Consider the following 17,319-nt stretch of genomic DNA (forward strand, 5'->3'; position numbering starts at 1 on the left):
GCCTTATATTTTTCGGCAAGTTCTACCTGTCGATGTCTGAGATATAGTTAAGGAATGAGCAGGGAAAAAAAAAAAAAAAAACATGTTGTGAGAGGGGACAGATGGTGCAGCCTCCGCCTACCGTCATGATCCCAGACTGTGACATCCAAACAGAGGAGAGTTGTTTGATTTCTAAAGCTTTACTGGGGAGGCTATTTTAGGTCTTGTCTCTGGAAGTGACAGGGTCAGAAGAGTTGCTCCCGTACCCAGTCTAAATGTGTCATCTGCTCCTTTGTGTCATCGGATTCCTATTGTGAGCACAGAGGAAGCAAAGGCAGCCAGCTGCCACCCTCTGTCCAGGTGCCACAATGGCAGTCAGAGGTGCTTTTCTCTCTCTGTCTGCTCTGATAGTGCCTGTGTGTATTTTTGTTATGGCTGGGATGTAATGGGATAGTGACGATCTGGCATCCGTGACCATCTGCAGCATAAAGGAACATATTAAGAATGTTTAAAACAATACAAACATTTTTTTTTCCAGTCTGCAAATTTTCAGACCAGCTCAATTTGTTTCTCGGTGATGTAAGACCAGTATCACATTTCCTTTGTCCCCTCTGCCATATGCTGCACTGGATGAGCAAAGAGTGATAAACTGAGAGTTCTCAGAATGGATGGGCTGTGTTCCCACTAATGAACTACAGAACTACTATGCTTTGAGTTGAATGAATTACTTTGCCTTAAGTTTACTATTAACGGCTATTGAAATCTGGCTACTTATATAAAAATTCTCTGTAGAGCATATGGATATTTTATTTTCATTATTTTACTCATTTGAGGACTCTTCTGAGTTTTTCTCAGCTTTACTGCTGAAAATTGCAAGTGCTATTGTTTTCAGGTCCCCTTTTTTCCTTGCAAATCCACACTTGAATGCTTCTGTTTCCATATCACCACCTACAAATGAAAATGACTGTGTTTTCCTAGCCAATGGGTACTATTAATATTTATCTACCCCACAGTCAAGTTTTATTAATTGCTTAATTAGTAATAGTGAAAACAATTAGTGTTATACGCATGCTAAGAACAAAAATTAGCATAAGTGAAACACAGAGGCTGAATTCTAAAGAAACAAGCAAACCTGGCCTTGTGACTTGATTAGGAAGTAGGTCCCGACAATGGCCTCTGGCAAAGGAATGAGTACCCCTGAGTACAAATGCTCAGTCCTGCTTCTCCAGAACCTTGTGTCCAGGTGCATCATTCCAAGCATGATATCAATTTTCTGTCCCCTACATTCTAACAACAAATCAATTGAAAACATCTTTGCACGAACTTCACCCATTTAGCTAAAAGGGGGAAGAGAATATAAACTGTGCAGTGAGCTACACATTGGACTGTTTCTTTGCCCCTTTTAAGTAGAATTAACCCTACAGGGTATGATGGAGTGTGCTCATGTACAATTTCAGCAATAAGATCTCTCTAGCCTTACAATTAGGTTGATACAAAGTAGTGGATCAGGCCCACTCACCTCTGTGACCACCATCAGGCCCTGGGTATCAGACCTGTCACCTGGTGCTTTCCCTTTCTTGCAAGAGCCTTGACTAAGGCCTGTCACTGCCCCATGGCAGAATACAGACATCCACAAACTAGAAGTGTTGAGAAACTTGAACTCTATCATGCCTATCACTGGAGAATAGAACCGCCATTGCCATTGCTTCTAGCAAAGTAATTACAAACATTTATTAAGCTCCTACTATATATGGTGCTGTGCTAGACAATGGAATGAAAAGAGTGTTAAGAGCAATATGCTGGTGTGGTTGTTTATTTTGTATCTTGTGCTGGCCTGCTGAAGGAAAGGTCATTTAATTGACAAGAGAAATCTACACCACAAAAAAAATGGGATTAATACATAAGTATTATATGCTAAATATCACAGAGGATACATGGGACTTATGGGAATTCAGGAAAGGGAGCAGTCTTTGGGGGATACCATATGAAGTGTCAGAGGGGAAGAAGTTGGAAGTGGGCTTCAATCAGCTGGCCAAATATGGTCTGAAAGAAGGAGGTGAGAAGAGAAATTGATGGCAGATAGGAGAGGATAGCAGGAATGTATAGCGCTTTCAGGAACCACAAGCAGACCCATGTTCTCTGCTCCAAAAGAGCAGAATACATTTTTTTAAAAACATTAGGAAATAGTAAAAAATTAAGTCTGAAATGTAGAAAAGGATAAGCTTTTGAAGGCATTATTCTACTGAGTCTGTCTTGAACCTCATAGGGAAGGTGCAGACAATTAAGCCCACAAATACCTTTATCACAGATGCCATAGGAAGGCAGTTCCCTGTTGGGGTTCCTAAAGCTCCCCAGTGTCAGCTCCCTACCTGTGAACTGGGGAATAAACTATTCAAAAGAGCTACTCTAGCTCCTCTGAAAAGTTGCCCCGGTGGGCTGACTGTATTTCTTCTCTGGCACTGAGACCCAAATGCCCCCAAAAGATTTGGAAATCCACTGGCTGGACAAATTGTAAGTGCTTTTTAAAAGCCTTCACTTCAGAGCTACCCCTTTCCCACTAAATGCTTCGCTGACTCTATTAGCCAAGGCGCCAAGCATCTCAACTCATTTCCACAAATGACATCGAAAGACTCCATCAAAAGTGATAGTTTCTTTAGTTCATCAAATCTCTATTCATTGTGAAAACATTGTTGTCCTTGTGATTTGTGCTTTGTGATTGCTTTCATGAAGACAGTGAAAAGGCAGAATATATAGGTGGAAATTTAAATTGACTTTATATCGCTAAGATTTAGAGTCTTCAAAAATAGCATGCTACATTAATGCACTTCTGATTTCAAGGTGCTTTTTTTTTTTTTAAATTGGCCTTCTCTGCACATAATAATTCCATCAGACAATGGCCTGTGGAAGAAAATGTTGTTTGTGATTTATTTGGGGGGACTTCGAAGAATAAAAATCCTATTTTTTTTACTAATGTGTCTGAAATGTATAAAATATGATTATAATATGCAAAGATGTCTTTCCATTATAGACATTTTCCCCCCTTTCCAATGTGTTTGTTGTAGGATCTAAGGGAGGAGTGTGTAAAGTTGAAAACAAGAGTGTTTGATTTGGAACAACAGAACCGAACACTAAGCATCCTATTCCAACAGCGAGTCCGACCAACTTCTGATCTGCTCCTGCAGGTATGTGTTTTGCTACTAAAATTCTATTGATAGGAAGTTACTTAATTTCAAAAATCACCAGCATCTCTAGAGGCAAGGCATAGTGTACCAAAATTCCAATCCTTCCCTGTCTCAGGAGATGTCATTAAAGTTGAAAATCTTTTAGATTCTTGACTTTTTTGAAAGCTACATGCAGATAAAGAAATGCACCAACAAAGAATACACAGGTAAAAGGGACAATCCAAGGGTGTCCTCCAGTAAAATAAGTGGAACCATGGGATGAACTTAGGAAATAATTGAGAGCTTTGGGGACTAGTATGAGGAACCATGCATTCCATGATAAGCAAGAGAGAGTTCTATGTAATGACAAAGAGCATTTCTGTATTTCCAATTCTCCATAATAAAAAATGCAACTGGGATTTGTTTTTCTATAATCACTCTCTCTCTCTATAGAGTCCCTCTTCACATCACTGTACTTCCTGGATTCTATCTCAGTATTTTTGCAGGTCTTTTAGTTACTCTAACTGAACTCTTTCTTCATTTTACTCCATAACATGGAAAGTTGAGGAGAGTCAAGCCACTTGAATCCTTTTGAAGTTGTCCCTGACAAAGCACTGAGGAATACACTCCATGGCCAGGAATCACATGAATTGGTAGAGGGGGCTTGCAGGGCCAAGCTCTGCTGTTTCCCATCTTTCTGATCCTATTATTGTGCATATTTGCTCAAACAAGTCCCTCTGAGCTTTTCTCAGAGCTGTTCAGGACTCAGCTGTCAGAGGGTGCACTCAGGCTCCACAGGCGCCTTGTGCAATTTACAAAGGGCAACCCACAGCCGCTTGGTCAGGTGGCCAAAAGGAAGGCCCTTCTGCGCCCTCTGATCATCTAGACTACACCGTCCAGCACTGGAACCGATAGCCATGTAGTGCTATTTAAATTCTTCCTTATGAAATTGACATGAAATTAACTCTATGGTCATATGTCAAACTAGCTACAGTCCAGATATTCAAATTGGACAGTACATGAGTAGAATATTTTCATTATTGTAGAAAGCACTCCTGGACAGTACTTTTCTAAATGGCCCAGACTTTGTAACTAATTTACCCTCCAAATTTTGGCATGAACATCTTACGACTCCTCAGAGAAATAATGGGAAATTGTGATTCATTTCAGAGAAAGAAAGATGTTTGGTAAAGCTGAATATCAAAATGTAATTTGCCCCCCCCAAATTAAAATAAAACAGCTCTCTGAATTACAAAATAGATCTCATCTCTTAAATTAATTTCCTCTCTGCTTTATCTGTTAGAGCATAATTCATAATTTATGACTCAAAAATTATGGTGGGGGAGAGAGGGAAGTCATTTATCTCTATTCTATTTCCTGGTCCCAATCACAATAAATGTTTGTCATAAGGATCTTGCATTTGTAAAAAGTCATGTTTCTTTTGCAATCTCATAATCAAGATCCAATATTATAATTACTTTTAACAGCTGTTGCATCTTCACAAATTTTTTCTGTTTCGCCTGTTTTAACTTAAGGCTTTTCTGGAATATTGTTTAAGGATCTGCAGTCCCTACTTATGAATCATGAATAGTTGATGTGCATAGTAAACACATGTGCTGTAGATGCTTAAGCTTTTTAATTGGCTGTCAGGAATTTCTTTAATCCATGTTCAAATGGCAGAGGATGATGTATATCCTTGCAACAGAACTCAGTGTTTATTGATCGGGTATTTTCTGTCAACAAACTTTGTACTCTTCTTTAAATAGTTTTCACTTCGAGGAGCCATCCTGGTTTAAATAATATTTATCACAGATAGGCTGTTAACAGTTACGTGAAGAAGAATGATAGAAAGTGGGATGCCTGCCCTAAAACACAAAGCCAGGTTCATCATGAGGACAGGTGAGAGAGAGGAGACTAACCTGAAAATTAAAAGCTTTACATTGGTAATGAATTTCTGTATTGATTTCATTTCCAAAATGATATCTCTAGGAGAATGAGTGATAAATTAAATTAAGAAGAACCCCCCTCCAGGTATGGTGGTGCATACCTGTAATCCCAGCAACTCTGAAGGCTGAGGCAGGAGGATTGCACACGCAAGGCCAGCCTTAGCAACTTAGTTAGGCCCTAAACAGCTTAGCAAGACCCTGTCTCAAAATAAAAGGGACTGGGGATCCCTCTATTAAAATCACAATTTGAGCTTAGTTCTAAAGACTTAATAAGCCAGTACAACAAATAAAATAATAAAGTCATATTCTTACAGGGACTGGGGTCTCTAATTGATCTTATACTGAATCTACTTAGTCAGATTAACCAATACTCAACATTTCCTCTTACAAATCATACTGAACCATACCTTCAACTTAATGAATGCTGGCAAACTAATGAAAAGCTCTCTAATTAATCATATTTACTTCTCTCACCAATTGGCTTGAATGCCCAACAAGAATGAGTTATGTTTGTATCTCAATTTGTTTATGTGAGGAATACTTGTCATGGTAAACATGTAATTAAGAAATTAATAATTAATTTCATACACAGTATATAAACCAATGAACTGTGATGCAAAATGAGAATTGTTTCTAAAAAAACAAAGCCAAATATTTCAAAAATATTTAAAGGCAAGTTACTAAAAAAATCAGTGTTCATGACCAAAATAAATATAGGTATCTGCCTCTCCAAATTGGTTGGATCATACTAAATGTAGAGGGATTCTGCATGCAAACTGCTCTTCGTATGGTTTTAATGGAAACTCTGATAATAGGATCTCTAGGCAAAGAAGTAGCCTTGGCCTTACCAAAAATGTGATTGAAATGCATAGTGCTTACCACATGTCAGTGCTGTTCTTCAACAGTTACACCATTTGCTAATTTAATTTCTTACAGTCCCACGAGGTAGGACCCTACCTTTGCATTCACTGTGGAGATGGGGACACAAAGAAAGGCTTAGTTACACAGGTGGTATTGCCAGAGTTAGGATTTAAATCTGGAAAACTCTGGCAGTCAAGTCCATTCCTTCTTGATAGTAACCTCCATGTTCCCTTTGTGTGGAACATGAATGAGAAAGAGGACCATTTTGATGACTTTCTGCTCTAAGTGACATTTGGATAAACAGAGTGATTGGTCCACCTGTGACAAAGTCCGATTGGAAGGCCTTCTGCAGTGCAATCACCATGCAGAGCCTGCTGTATTCACATATTTCTGAAATGTTCCTGGTCTGTGGCATCTAACATTTCCCCTCACCTATGTGTTCTGCCTTTGTCTTGTTTTGGACACTGTGTTATCGTTGTCCTGATAGGATATTATTCTCATATTTTAATACTAAGACAGTATTTTTTTTGTCTTTCCTTTTTGATCTGATATTTCAAAGGGTCCTACTCCCACATCCATAGGCCAAGATAGAAAGAAAAGAATGTTATAGATCATTTACATAAGCAGTGGAGTGTCTCGCAGCTTAGAACCAAGGTGCAAAAATATACTGTCACTTCTTAGAGTACTTTTTTTTCTTTTTGCTAGTGTTTTGTTTTATATTATATTTCAAATGAAATGAGAGAGTTTTTAAATCCTATTCATTTCTCTCCTCCTCTGAATCATTATTTTCAGAGTGTAAATCTGCCCATGAGTCTGATTTGGCAGGACACCACACTCTCAGCCCTCCACCTTTTCATAAGCAGTACATCCCCATCTCTGAAATCCAGCCTGTGCTGCCCTGTTGGGGGATCTTTCAGGGTTATGGCGGTCCTCTCTGAACTTTCCCCCAGCTGGAGGTCATGCAGTGTTGGTAGTCCATGGCCTGTGTGGGATTATGGGATCCTGACCTCTCGTGACAAGGACAGTCATCCAATGCAACTTAAGTAATTGGGGGTTTCTTGATTACTTTTCATTTCAACCTGGTAGTAATCTGTTTATAGACCTAGGCTGAGCATGGCTTTTCTTCATTGTCCATAATGCATGCTCAGTGTATTCTTGGTGATGGCTTAATACTTATATAATTTTTTTTCTGGAAAATAGGGAAGGGGTTCTAATCCCAATAAAATTATACTTTTCTTGGAGAAAATACCATATGTATCTGTGCCAATCCCCTGCACCTGGGAGCCCAATTCATAATGTTGAAATCATTTTATTCTAATACACACAGGCATTTATAATCTTTGCTGTTGCCACTGTGTAGTGAACATAACCACACAGGACTATCTGGATCTGAACAGTCAAGTGAATGGCCAACATGGAGATACCTTTTCTAGGATAATGATCACTCAGAGAAATTGGAAAATGTTAGTCATTATACAGTTTTTGGTGTATGTATTTTGTTCAGAAAGGTCTATATGTTTGCCTTTTGGGTGTTTTCAAATGTACATGGTTGAAGTAAGATAAGAAGAAATCATTAAGAGAGCTTTATGATAATTTGGTTTAAGCAGTAGAAGAGAGGCAGGGGAGTGAAAGAGAAGATAAAGGTTGGCTCGGTGATTCGTGAGTTCTGACAATGGAGGCTTTTCATTATGATCCACTAGGTCCTCTCTTGAGCCATAAGCTAAGAAAGAATCAAGAGATGAGGCAAGAAAATCCACACAAGTTTAGAGCATCTGCCTGGCTTCTCACCCTGCTAGGATATATGCTTGCTTTATGAGTTTCTTGAATTGATAAACTCTGCTCCTCACCTACTCGTGTGGCCAACCTGAGAGGTGCCAGCCCTGCCCTGCAAATGTGATATCTAATTTTAAAAGACCCTTGGAGTGACAGGAATAGCAGCTCTGTGATGCTTCAGGGATGCTGAGGAATACCAGGGTCCAGATGGCAGAATATCCTCGGGCAGTGAATCTGCCATGCTGCGTCATCAGAGGGCTTTGGTGGCTTCATTATGGGCCATTGGTCAGACATGAAACCATATGGAGAATGTGCAGCAGGGATTCTGTCTCACACACAAAGCACTGGACAGGATATTAACTTGTCAGAGGTGCAGAAAGTGGCCTCTCTGAAAGGTAAGGGACACTTTGAAGGATCACACAGCTCCTGGAGGGCAAGGCTTTAGATGATGAGAGGTAACACAAGACACTGTCTTGGGATCAAATAAGAGCAACGCAGAAGATGTGAAAGATTCTTCAGGGTTAGGGAAAAAGGGGATTTCCTCCCTCTTCATAATGCTTCCAGGGCCCTCCATAGACTTGCCTAACCCTCAATAGCTTCACATTTCTTTTCTTATTTTTTCCCTAACACAAATTCTTTGCTCTAACCAAGCAGAAATTCTTTCCCTCCACAGAGCATGACATAGGTTTCCTTTCAACTGTTCCATTTTGTATGTCATTTCTGGGTTCACAGTGCTACTCCACCCCACCCTCATTCATAACCAACTGGGAGCGCTGGAAGTATGTTAGTGCTGGGGGGTTCTGTGCAGAAGCACATTTCCTCAAGAGCCTGTGGTCTCCCAGTAAACATGAAAGCAGAGTAGTGTGTCAAAGAGACGCCTGGGATGCCACAGGGGTAGGCAAAGATAGGTGGAAGCTTAACTCTGCCTGGATGGGTTTTGGAGAAGGACCAACAGGGGAAGCACGCGGCTGGGTGCACAAGGGAATATAAATGCCAGATCTGCACAAAGACTCCAGAGGGTCTGTCTCCTTCCAGTCCTTTGCTAAATTCATATGTTCTGGAAATGCTTCTAAAATAAAGAGCACAGTACCTTCCCCCCTCCTCCCTCAATCTCCTGGGCACATTCTGCTCACTGTCCCAGCCTACAGTGGTATGTGGATATTACTTTGTAACAATGCTGCAGTGATTTTTTAATACATGTTTGCTCTTCATTACAAAATCAGCAGAGAGTTTGTTGTTGTTGTTTTGTTTTTAAATAAGTCCAGTCCCCACATCTTGACTGAATGCTGTGCTATGATCAGCTAAGTATCAGGTGTTCTAGAAGGTGCAGCTGTCTGTTATAAGGAAATCAAGGTATGATTTTTATGATTTTTTTTTGCTTGCCTGAACCTTTATTTTCTTGGTGACTCTTGACTTACTGATCTCTGAATCCTTCTAATATATAATTTGGACAAACATGACCCTTCTTCAATGTTATGTGAAATAATGATTGAGTGAACCTGTGAAGAAAATGGAAACACTCGTGTCGGAGAAGGTAGAGGGAGGTGGCTGCCGAATTAAGTGACTTCCTGGGAAGGAAGAGGGGATATAAATTGAGGGCATCCTGTCCACAAGATGAAGAAGGCAGATTTTGAAATATTGTGTTTTTTACTTAAGTCTGGATGACTAGGGAAAATTATCTCACATTTTAAGTGAGCTCTGGGTTTTTATTGTTGTTTTAGTTGCTTATTCTGTTTTAGTTTTTCCTTGTATCTCTTCCTTTTGGAACACGTGTTCCATCTTACACTTTTGGGTTTCCTATACTGTAGGGAATGATATTATATGGGCATGTCTTTGGCCAGAGGGACGTATGTTTCCATGTTGTTTCAGAGGTGTGAGTTTTGTTTTGTGTTTTGTGTTTTGGGGGGATACTGGGAACTAATCTCAGGGGCACGTTGTGAACACTGAGCCACATCCCCGTCACCATTTTTGTATTTAATTTAGAGATAGGGTCTCACTTTCGCTGAAGCTGGCTTTGGACTTGTGGTCTTCCTGCCTCAGCCTCCCAAGCCACTAGGATTGCAGGGTGTTATGTTTCCCATCCCAGCCACCCTATCCCTAAAATTTTAAGTTATTTAATGGAAGGTACCTGACATTCCTGTTCGTTGTATCCTCCTACAATCAGATAAATCCCAAATATGTATTAATATCTTTCAAGAGCACAAGAGTGGGTCCACATAAACCATCCTCTCACTTCAAACAGTGTAAAATCATGTGTCTTAATATCCAGTGCGATCAGGGACTGAGCCAGGTGAGGTCATGAGCAAAGGAGGCCATGTGCTCTGTAATCAGCTCCAGCTCACTGTGGCCACATGGGGGATGCTGGTTAGGCAGTGCCATGGCTTTAGAAATTTAAAGCAGCTGAAATCGCAGAATTTTGTGTGTATTGTACCCTTCCAATGTTTAAACGTTGGCTGACACCTCTTTCTGCCGCTTCATCACACTGAGGATGCCAGTAAAACCTCTGTGGCCGAGGGTGGCCTGCAACATGTTTATCTTTCTCTATTCTCATGAGGGTGGGTTTTTACAGCATGGTGCATGTGCTCTCAACACTTGGCCACTAGGCTTCCCATTGGGATTCATCACACAGCCAGCAAATATTACTCCATTTACTATTTAACAAAGATTACTTACTTGTACACATGGCATTCTCAGAGTTCCTGAGGACACACAGAGATGATTAACATTGTATCAGACCAAAAGGGGTCACTTTTTAACCAGGAGGCAGATAATACAAATGATTGGGTAGTAGAGTAGTAAATGCAGCAGAAATATTTACCATTGGAAGTCCTCAGAAGAAACAGCAATGAACACTATCTGCTAGGTCATAGAAGCCTCCTGGAAGGTGGTGACAGCTAAACTAGACTGTAAAGGAAGAACAGGAGTTTGTAGGGTAGTACGGTTCTGAAAATTTGTGTACTAAACTCAGGACTAAATTTAGTAGTGGGATATATATGTATTCACATTAATCCCAGGTCGTGGCTTTGATTATAGCTATACAATTACAAAGTTGTTTTATCCTGATTCTGTCTTCTTCGGCCTTCCCGTGTCCTTCCCAAAACATCAGATTAACTCATTGAACTCTTCAGAGAAATAAAATCCCTGAGGAGCATCATGCTTGCTGAAATCTGTGTCACTGTGACCTTCAAGAACAATTCTGTCTATCTTTTATTATTTGAGGAAAAATCTAGTTAGAGAAGTTGATGAAAAACAAAGAGGTATCTAGGTCTAAGGTTTGTTTTAAGGATTTTAATATTAAATGGAGGTTCAAACCCTGAACATAAATCAACATTATATTGTAATAGACTAAGTGGTTGAAATGTAAATTCAGGAAATTCACCTTGTAGCATACAGCATTTCAGGCCGTGTATTTTTTCCCATTTTTCAAACAGTTAAGAAAACCTGATTAGCCTGGATTTTCTAAATTTCGTGCAGTAAATGTTTATCATAGAAACCTTAAAAGTTCCCCCAGTTAAAAATTCTTAGTGTTACATTTTCACAAAGTTTGGATAAATGTGAGAATTTGGGAATGCAGGGTACAGGAAGTACTGCAAAAGAAATGGCGATGCTTACCTGGGGATTTCATTATGCAGATTGGAGCATTAATTTCTTGGCACTGCCAGTTGCGGAACGTCCGTTGCTGTCAGTGGATGTCACACCAGGGAAATCTGATTCCCGGCATGAAAAGATTAAGTAACCCAAACTCTTGACATGAAAGACCAGTGTTTCCAGGACTGAAAAGTAGCTCTGGCTTTGTTCTTTTGCCTCCTTTACCGAGAGGGTACACTTGTCTGAGGGTGGCCCTGGCACCTTTGGGAGCCAATTTCAGGAACCAGGAGGTGATTTGCAATCTGCTGCAGCTCTCCAAGAGACTCTGAGGCAACTCTTTAACCTGTCAGGCTGCAGTGAAGAAGGCTATCTTCCAAGTCCTCAATCTGGGCTGCATGGGCCAGGTAGGGGAAAGGAGGATGGGGTAGACACCACAGAGACAAAGGGAAGCATGCAGGATGTCTTAGCAAAGCCCACCCAGAAAAGCAGAGAGAAACTCAAGCATGTCACAGAAGCCCTGTGCTGCTTAGAAGGGTCAGACCCTTGAGGCAAGTGAATTAGCCCAGGCACACCTAACCTTTGTGCCTGGGCTGCTGCAGTCACTCAGAGAAGTGCTGGGACTGGGTCTGTGGTAGCTCCCTAAAGGATCAGCAAGATGGAAATAAATATTCCTATTGCAAGATGCTTTCATATCTCAATGCCACTAATTTGTCATTTTTGCCTGGCTGCAACAGAATAGACAGGACTGGCTCCAAGAGCAAAAAGATAGTCTCCATTCTCACTTACTAACGCATACAGAAGCCCACACAGGCCCAAGTCAATTTTTCAAAAACCCTGATAGAAACCTTGGGCAAGGGAAGAAGTAGGCCATTTTTGTGAGACTGGAAGACCTAGGAAATATTGCTAGTTATTATTGTGTTTATAAAGTTATCTTCATATACTTGTATTCTTGCTGTCATTCCTACCTTTAAAGCAGTGTGTGTCCCTTACCTGGGTCAGTTTCTAACAATCAGTGTCAACCTCATGTCTCAAAATCAATGACCAAACTCATGCCTGTTGTTCTGAAAAAATCTAAAAGATCATTTACCTAAACTGAGGCTTACTGGAATGAGGGACATTTCCATTTTATGTCACAGCCCTTCTGCCACTGTTGACTCTGGTAACCTGAGACAGGCCACCATGGTATGTCACCATTACCTCCTCCTGTGTGCTAGAGTTGCTAAATCCCTGTCCCCTCCATCCTCACATAGAAGGACCAGGAGAGAGGACTTCCCTGTAAAGTAACGCAGAGTGAGAGGAGCAGGAGGACCCGTGCAGGGGTCTTTTATGGAGGTAGTCATGTGCCTCTGTCAGCTTAGGATGTGCTATCTCAAAGCTGCAAGGTTTATTTCTGAAATGGGGTAGAGTGAGAACTGGCTATAGGCTTTTACAAATAGATAACCTTGAAGTTAAATAAAGCTTTGAGGTTGCTTCAGACTTCTAGCAGTAGTCAGCTTACTGCATCCTTAAAATAGGCCCAGGGTTTTATTGAGATTTTTACAAGTAGAGGATGAAGGCCCTCCAGGCTGCTGCATCTTAGCCAGGGTTCTGGCACAAAGCTTTCTGCCTAACAGGCCTACTGCAGGCCCTCATTTCCAGTTGCCACCTTCATTGCTTTTTCCTGGGCCCGCACAGGGAAAGGATATTGCATTTGCTTTCAGAAGAAATAAAGCAATGAAAAGGCATTTAAGCATCTGTTTAGAGTTGGCAGTGTGCTCCACTTTGGACAAATCAAGTTAAATAGGTTTGATCGGTACCCTAATAATCTGAGTTATAGGTAACACCACTGTGGGCATAAGGCATATTTCCCCGAATAAGGATATGAATCTAATATGAATCTTAGTAACACAATCAAAACACTTGCCCTAGAAACATGTTTATGCCAAGGTGTAATAGAATCATGGCCTTTTACATCTCAACTTTCAAGATCATATGACCCACTGCCATCCTCTGTTATCTGACACTCAGATCCAAGGTCACACAGTGTGTTCAGGGCAAAGGGGTGACTAGGATCCAGGAGTCCGGATTCCCAGTATTGTGATCTTTCTACTAGGCCATGAAACAATAAGTTTAAAAAATTGAAATTTAACTAAATTATTAAGTAAGAGAGAGAGAACTTGTCATGAGAAATGTGCTTGCAGCCCATCAGGCAACATTGGGACATGGTTCATGGTGGGGGCTGACGGAACCCACTGAACTCTGAGGAGATAGGCTGCAGAAGACCACAGAGATGGTGCGGGTGGGGGAGAAGCAGCTACTGTGTGCAGAAACATTACAAAGATCCAAGCAGCCTTGGATTCAAGTCCTCTCCCCACCATAGTGATTGGGTGATTTGGGGCAGGTTCCTGAAATTCCTAGAACCCTCATTTCCCATCTGATTAAAGCAATGGAAAGGTACCTAACATGCAGTGACTGTCATATAGCAGGAGTGAACAAATGCTGCAGTTCTCTGCTTTCCTTTTCTGGGAGACTGGTAGCCAGCATCTGGGTGGCATGGGAACAGGGGAGATACAGCAGGTGACTCCATTTTTCAGCAAGGATATTTTGTGAGAGATTCTGGCCTGAGCGAAAGAGGTATTAGGCCCAAAGTACACTTATTAAATCAATTCCTCTTTGTTCTTGACTTCTTTGGGAATTCCCTGGGAATTTTTATTTCTAGGGATGCTGTAGGGATATTTAGCTCTAACTGTATCTTTATGGGCTTTTAGCTGAATGAATGTTCCAACCAGAACTATGTGTGTTAGGTATGCTGGAGTTGGGTGCATTGAAAACACTGTGGATGGCATTACCGAATCTGGTGGTTAACTTTCAAGGAGTCGGGGTCTGTGGCTAGATCACAGAAACTTTGGAATCCAAGCAGAGCAATAAGTTGTTTTTTTATTTTTTAACCTACATACAGGAAATAACAACACCAAGCCTTTGTTACTTCAAGATTTTCAGGAAACTTTGAAGCATCTTAAGTTTCCTAATTAAAAGATTCATCCTAAATTAAGATTTAATGCATGCCAGTGATCTGACCACAACTCCTCCTTTTCCATTTTATTCATTCACATGGTATTGAATACATTCTATTTTACATCATTTCCTTCATGAGGGCCCGTTTTCAAGTCCTTACTGATTAATGCTATAAATCTAAATACCCCCCTTTATAAATTCAAAGCACAAGTCCCCCTGTAAGAGTTTTTTTCCAGCTTTTATTCTTATGATTGCTTTTCCCTCCCAAATATCTAAATATTAAATGGGAGGAAATAAGGATAATGTATAGGAAACATATTGCTTAATAATAAGATAATCAGAATTTCAAAGTAGAACACATTATACATTTCTTATATGAGATGCATACAGATGTTTTTAAGTACGTTTTGCTCATATTTCATCATTACATTTGATGGTTGTTCAAGGCAGGCATTGGGATCTTTGAATTAACATAAAGATTTCATAATGATATGAGTGCAAAAAGCTGTTACCATTACTGTTGTGGTAGAATTTGCCATAAAAAAAAATGAGGAAAGCTGAAATGAAAGAGGTAATCTGTAAACGGATTCCTCAGATTCAAAATTGTCTTCTCATTACAATGTTATGTCCATTGCTTAAAAGAAAAAAATAGCTCACTGGGTTAATTCCATAGCAAAACAGAATGTTTGAGATGTTCATGTGTGCCCTTTGTGCATCTAGATGGATTACTGCAATTGATTGTTCAGTGAGCTGCCAGACTGTTTATTTTAGTAGCTAAATTTTGCTGCTAGTCTCTGACCAGACTACTCAAACACTAAAGACCATGTAAAATTAATTTTATACTTCTCAAAATCAGTCTCCTCGTCCTTGTACTAGTTAAGAGGAATCATTAAACCCATTCTGCACGTAGTTGTGACCTGTTCCTGGAGAATGTTGGCACCACCCTTTTTTCCACCAAAAACATTCTCTTTGAAGCCTATCCCCATCAATCTCCACTGATGTGCTTTCTGTCATCATGGGTTGGTTTTTCCTTTTTGAGAGTTTACTATAAATGGAATCTGGCTTATTTTGTTCAATCTATATTTAATGTACAGTCGTATAGTTGTTCATATCAGAAGTTTTTATGTTCTGATTTGTGATGATATACATCATAAGTACTTCCTTGAAGGTGTTCATAGAAAGAGTTCAGTAAGCCACATGACCGAACGTAATAGATGCATCTGTGTCCCTGTTAATACTGGGAAATGCCATCCAGGACTTGCTGGACTTGTGTAGTCCTGCCAATGGGAGGATCCGTGTGTATCTTCCTAGTTAAATTCTATGGAAAATACTACATATGAAATTAGCTAGCACATAGACTTGGAGTTAAATACTCCTGGTATCAAATTCTGTCTTGGTTACCCCTTAATCTTGGAACTTGGGCAAATAATTTCTTCTTTCTAGACTGGGTTATCTCTTCTGTGACAGGATAAAATAATAGTGATTTCTTGGTTGTGGTGTGTATATTTTGGAGTTAGTTAGCATATGTAAAGTACTTAGTACAATGTGTTGAGTTACCAGTAATAGCTATTTAATTATGTTATCTATTATCATTTTGCCCCATTTTTTCATTTTTTAATTTTAGTTAGTTATATATGATAGCAGAATGCAATACAATTCATATTACACATATAGAGCACAATTTTTCATGTCTCTGGTTGTACACAAAGTAGAGTCACAGCATTTATGTCTTCATACATGTACTTAGGGTAATGATGACCATCTCATTCTGCCGTCTTTCCTACCCCCATGGCTTCACCCTTCCCTTCCCTCCCTTTTTCCCCTTTTGCCCTATCTAGAGTTTATCTAATCCTCCCATGCCCCACCACCACATTATGAATCAGCCTCCTTAAGTCAGAGAAAACATTCAGGATTTGTTTTTTTGGGATTGGCTAACTTCACTTAGCATTATATTCTCCAGCTCCATCCATTTACCTGCAAATACCATGATTTTATTCTCTTTTAATGCTGAATAATGTTCCATTATGTATATATACCCCATTTTCTTTGTCCATTCATCTACTGAAGAGCATCTAGGTTGGTTCTACAATTTAGTTAATTTAGTGAATTGTGCTGCTATAAACATTGATGTGGCTGTTTCCCTATAGTATGCTGTTTTGTTTTAAGTCCTTTGGAAATAGACTGAGGAGTAGGATAGCTGGGTAAAATGGTGGTTCCATTCCCAGCTTTCCAAGGATTCTTTATACTGCATTCAATATTGGCTGTACCAATTTGCAGTCCCACCAGCAAAGTATGAGTGTGCCTTTTGCCCCATATCCTCGACAACACTTATTGTTGTTTGTATTCTTAATAGCTACCATTCTGACTGGAGTGAGATGAAATCTTTTTTTTTTATTGTTGGTTGTTCAAAACATTACATAGTTCTTGATATTTCATATTTCACACTTTGATTCAAGTGGCTTATGAACTCCCATTTTTACCCCGTATACAGATTGCTGAATCACATCAGTTACACTTCCATTGATTTACATATTGCCATACTAGTTTCCGTTGTATTCTGCTGCCTTTCCTATCCTCTACTATCCCCCCTCCCCTACCCTCCCCTCCCCTCTTCTCTCTCTACCCCCTCTACTGTAATTCATTTCTCCCCCTTGTATTATTTTTCCCTTTCCCCTCACTTCCTTTTGTATGTAATTTTGTATAACCCTGAGGGTCTCCTTCCATTTCCATGCAATTTCCCTTCTCTCTCCCTTTCTCTCCCACCTCTCATCCCTGTTTAATGTTAATCTTCTTCTCATGCTCTTCGTCCCTACTCTGTTCTTAGTTACTCTCCTTATATCAAAGAAGACATTTGGCATTTGTTTTTTAGGGATTGGCTGGCTTCATTTAGCATAATCTGCTCTAATGCCATCCATTCCCCTCCAAATTCTATGATTTTGTCATTTTTAATGCAGAGTAATACTCCATTGTGTATAAATGCCACATTTTTTTTTATCCATTCGTCTATTGAAGGGCAT

The 17,319-nt window shown here is 40.0% G+C and overlaps 1 protein-coding gene across 8 annotated transcripts in view; it reads left to right on the top strand.

The window, feature by feature from the left end:
- Positions 1-17,319, top strand: part of Nckap5 (NCK associated protein 5) — a 910,861-nt gene that overhangs the window by 725,548 nt on the left and 167,994 nt on the right. For all 8 annotated transcript variants that reach the window (XM_078017217.1, XM_078017216.1, XM_040294086.2 and 5 more), the window contains one exon: positions 3,042-3,161. In XM_078017217.1, the coding sequence (XP_077873343.1) occupies positions 3,042-3,161 (120 nt within the window). The remainder of the gene's footprint in view (positions 1-3,041; positions 3,162-17,319) is intronic.

Source organism: Ictidomys tridecemlineatus, chromosome 7 (genome assembly GCF_052094955.1).
Source record: "Ictidomys tridecemlineatus isolate mIctTri1 chromosome 7, mIctTri1.hap1, whole genome shotgun sequence".
Classification (NCBI taxonomy): Eukaryota; Metazoa; Chordata; class Mammalia; order Rodentia; family Sciuridae; genus Ictidomys; species Ictidomys tridecemlineatus.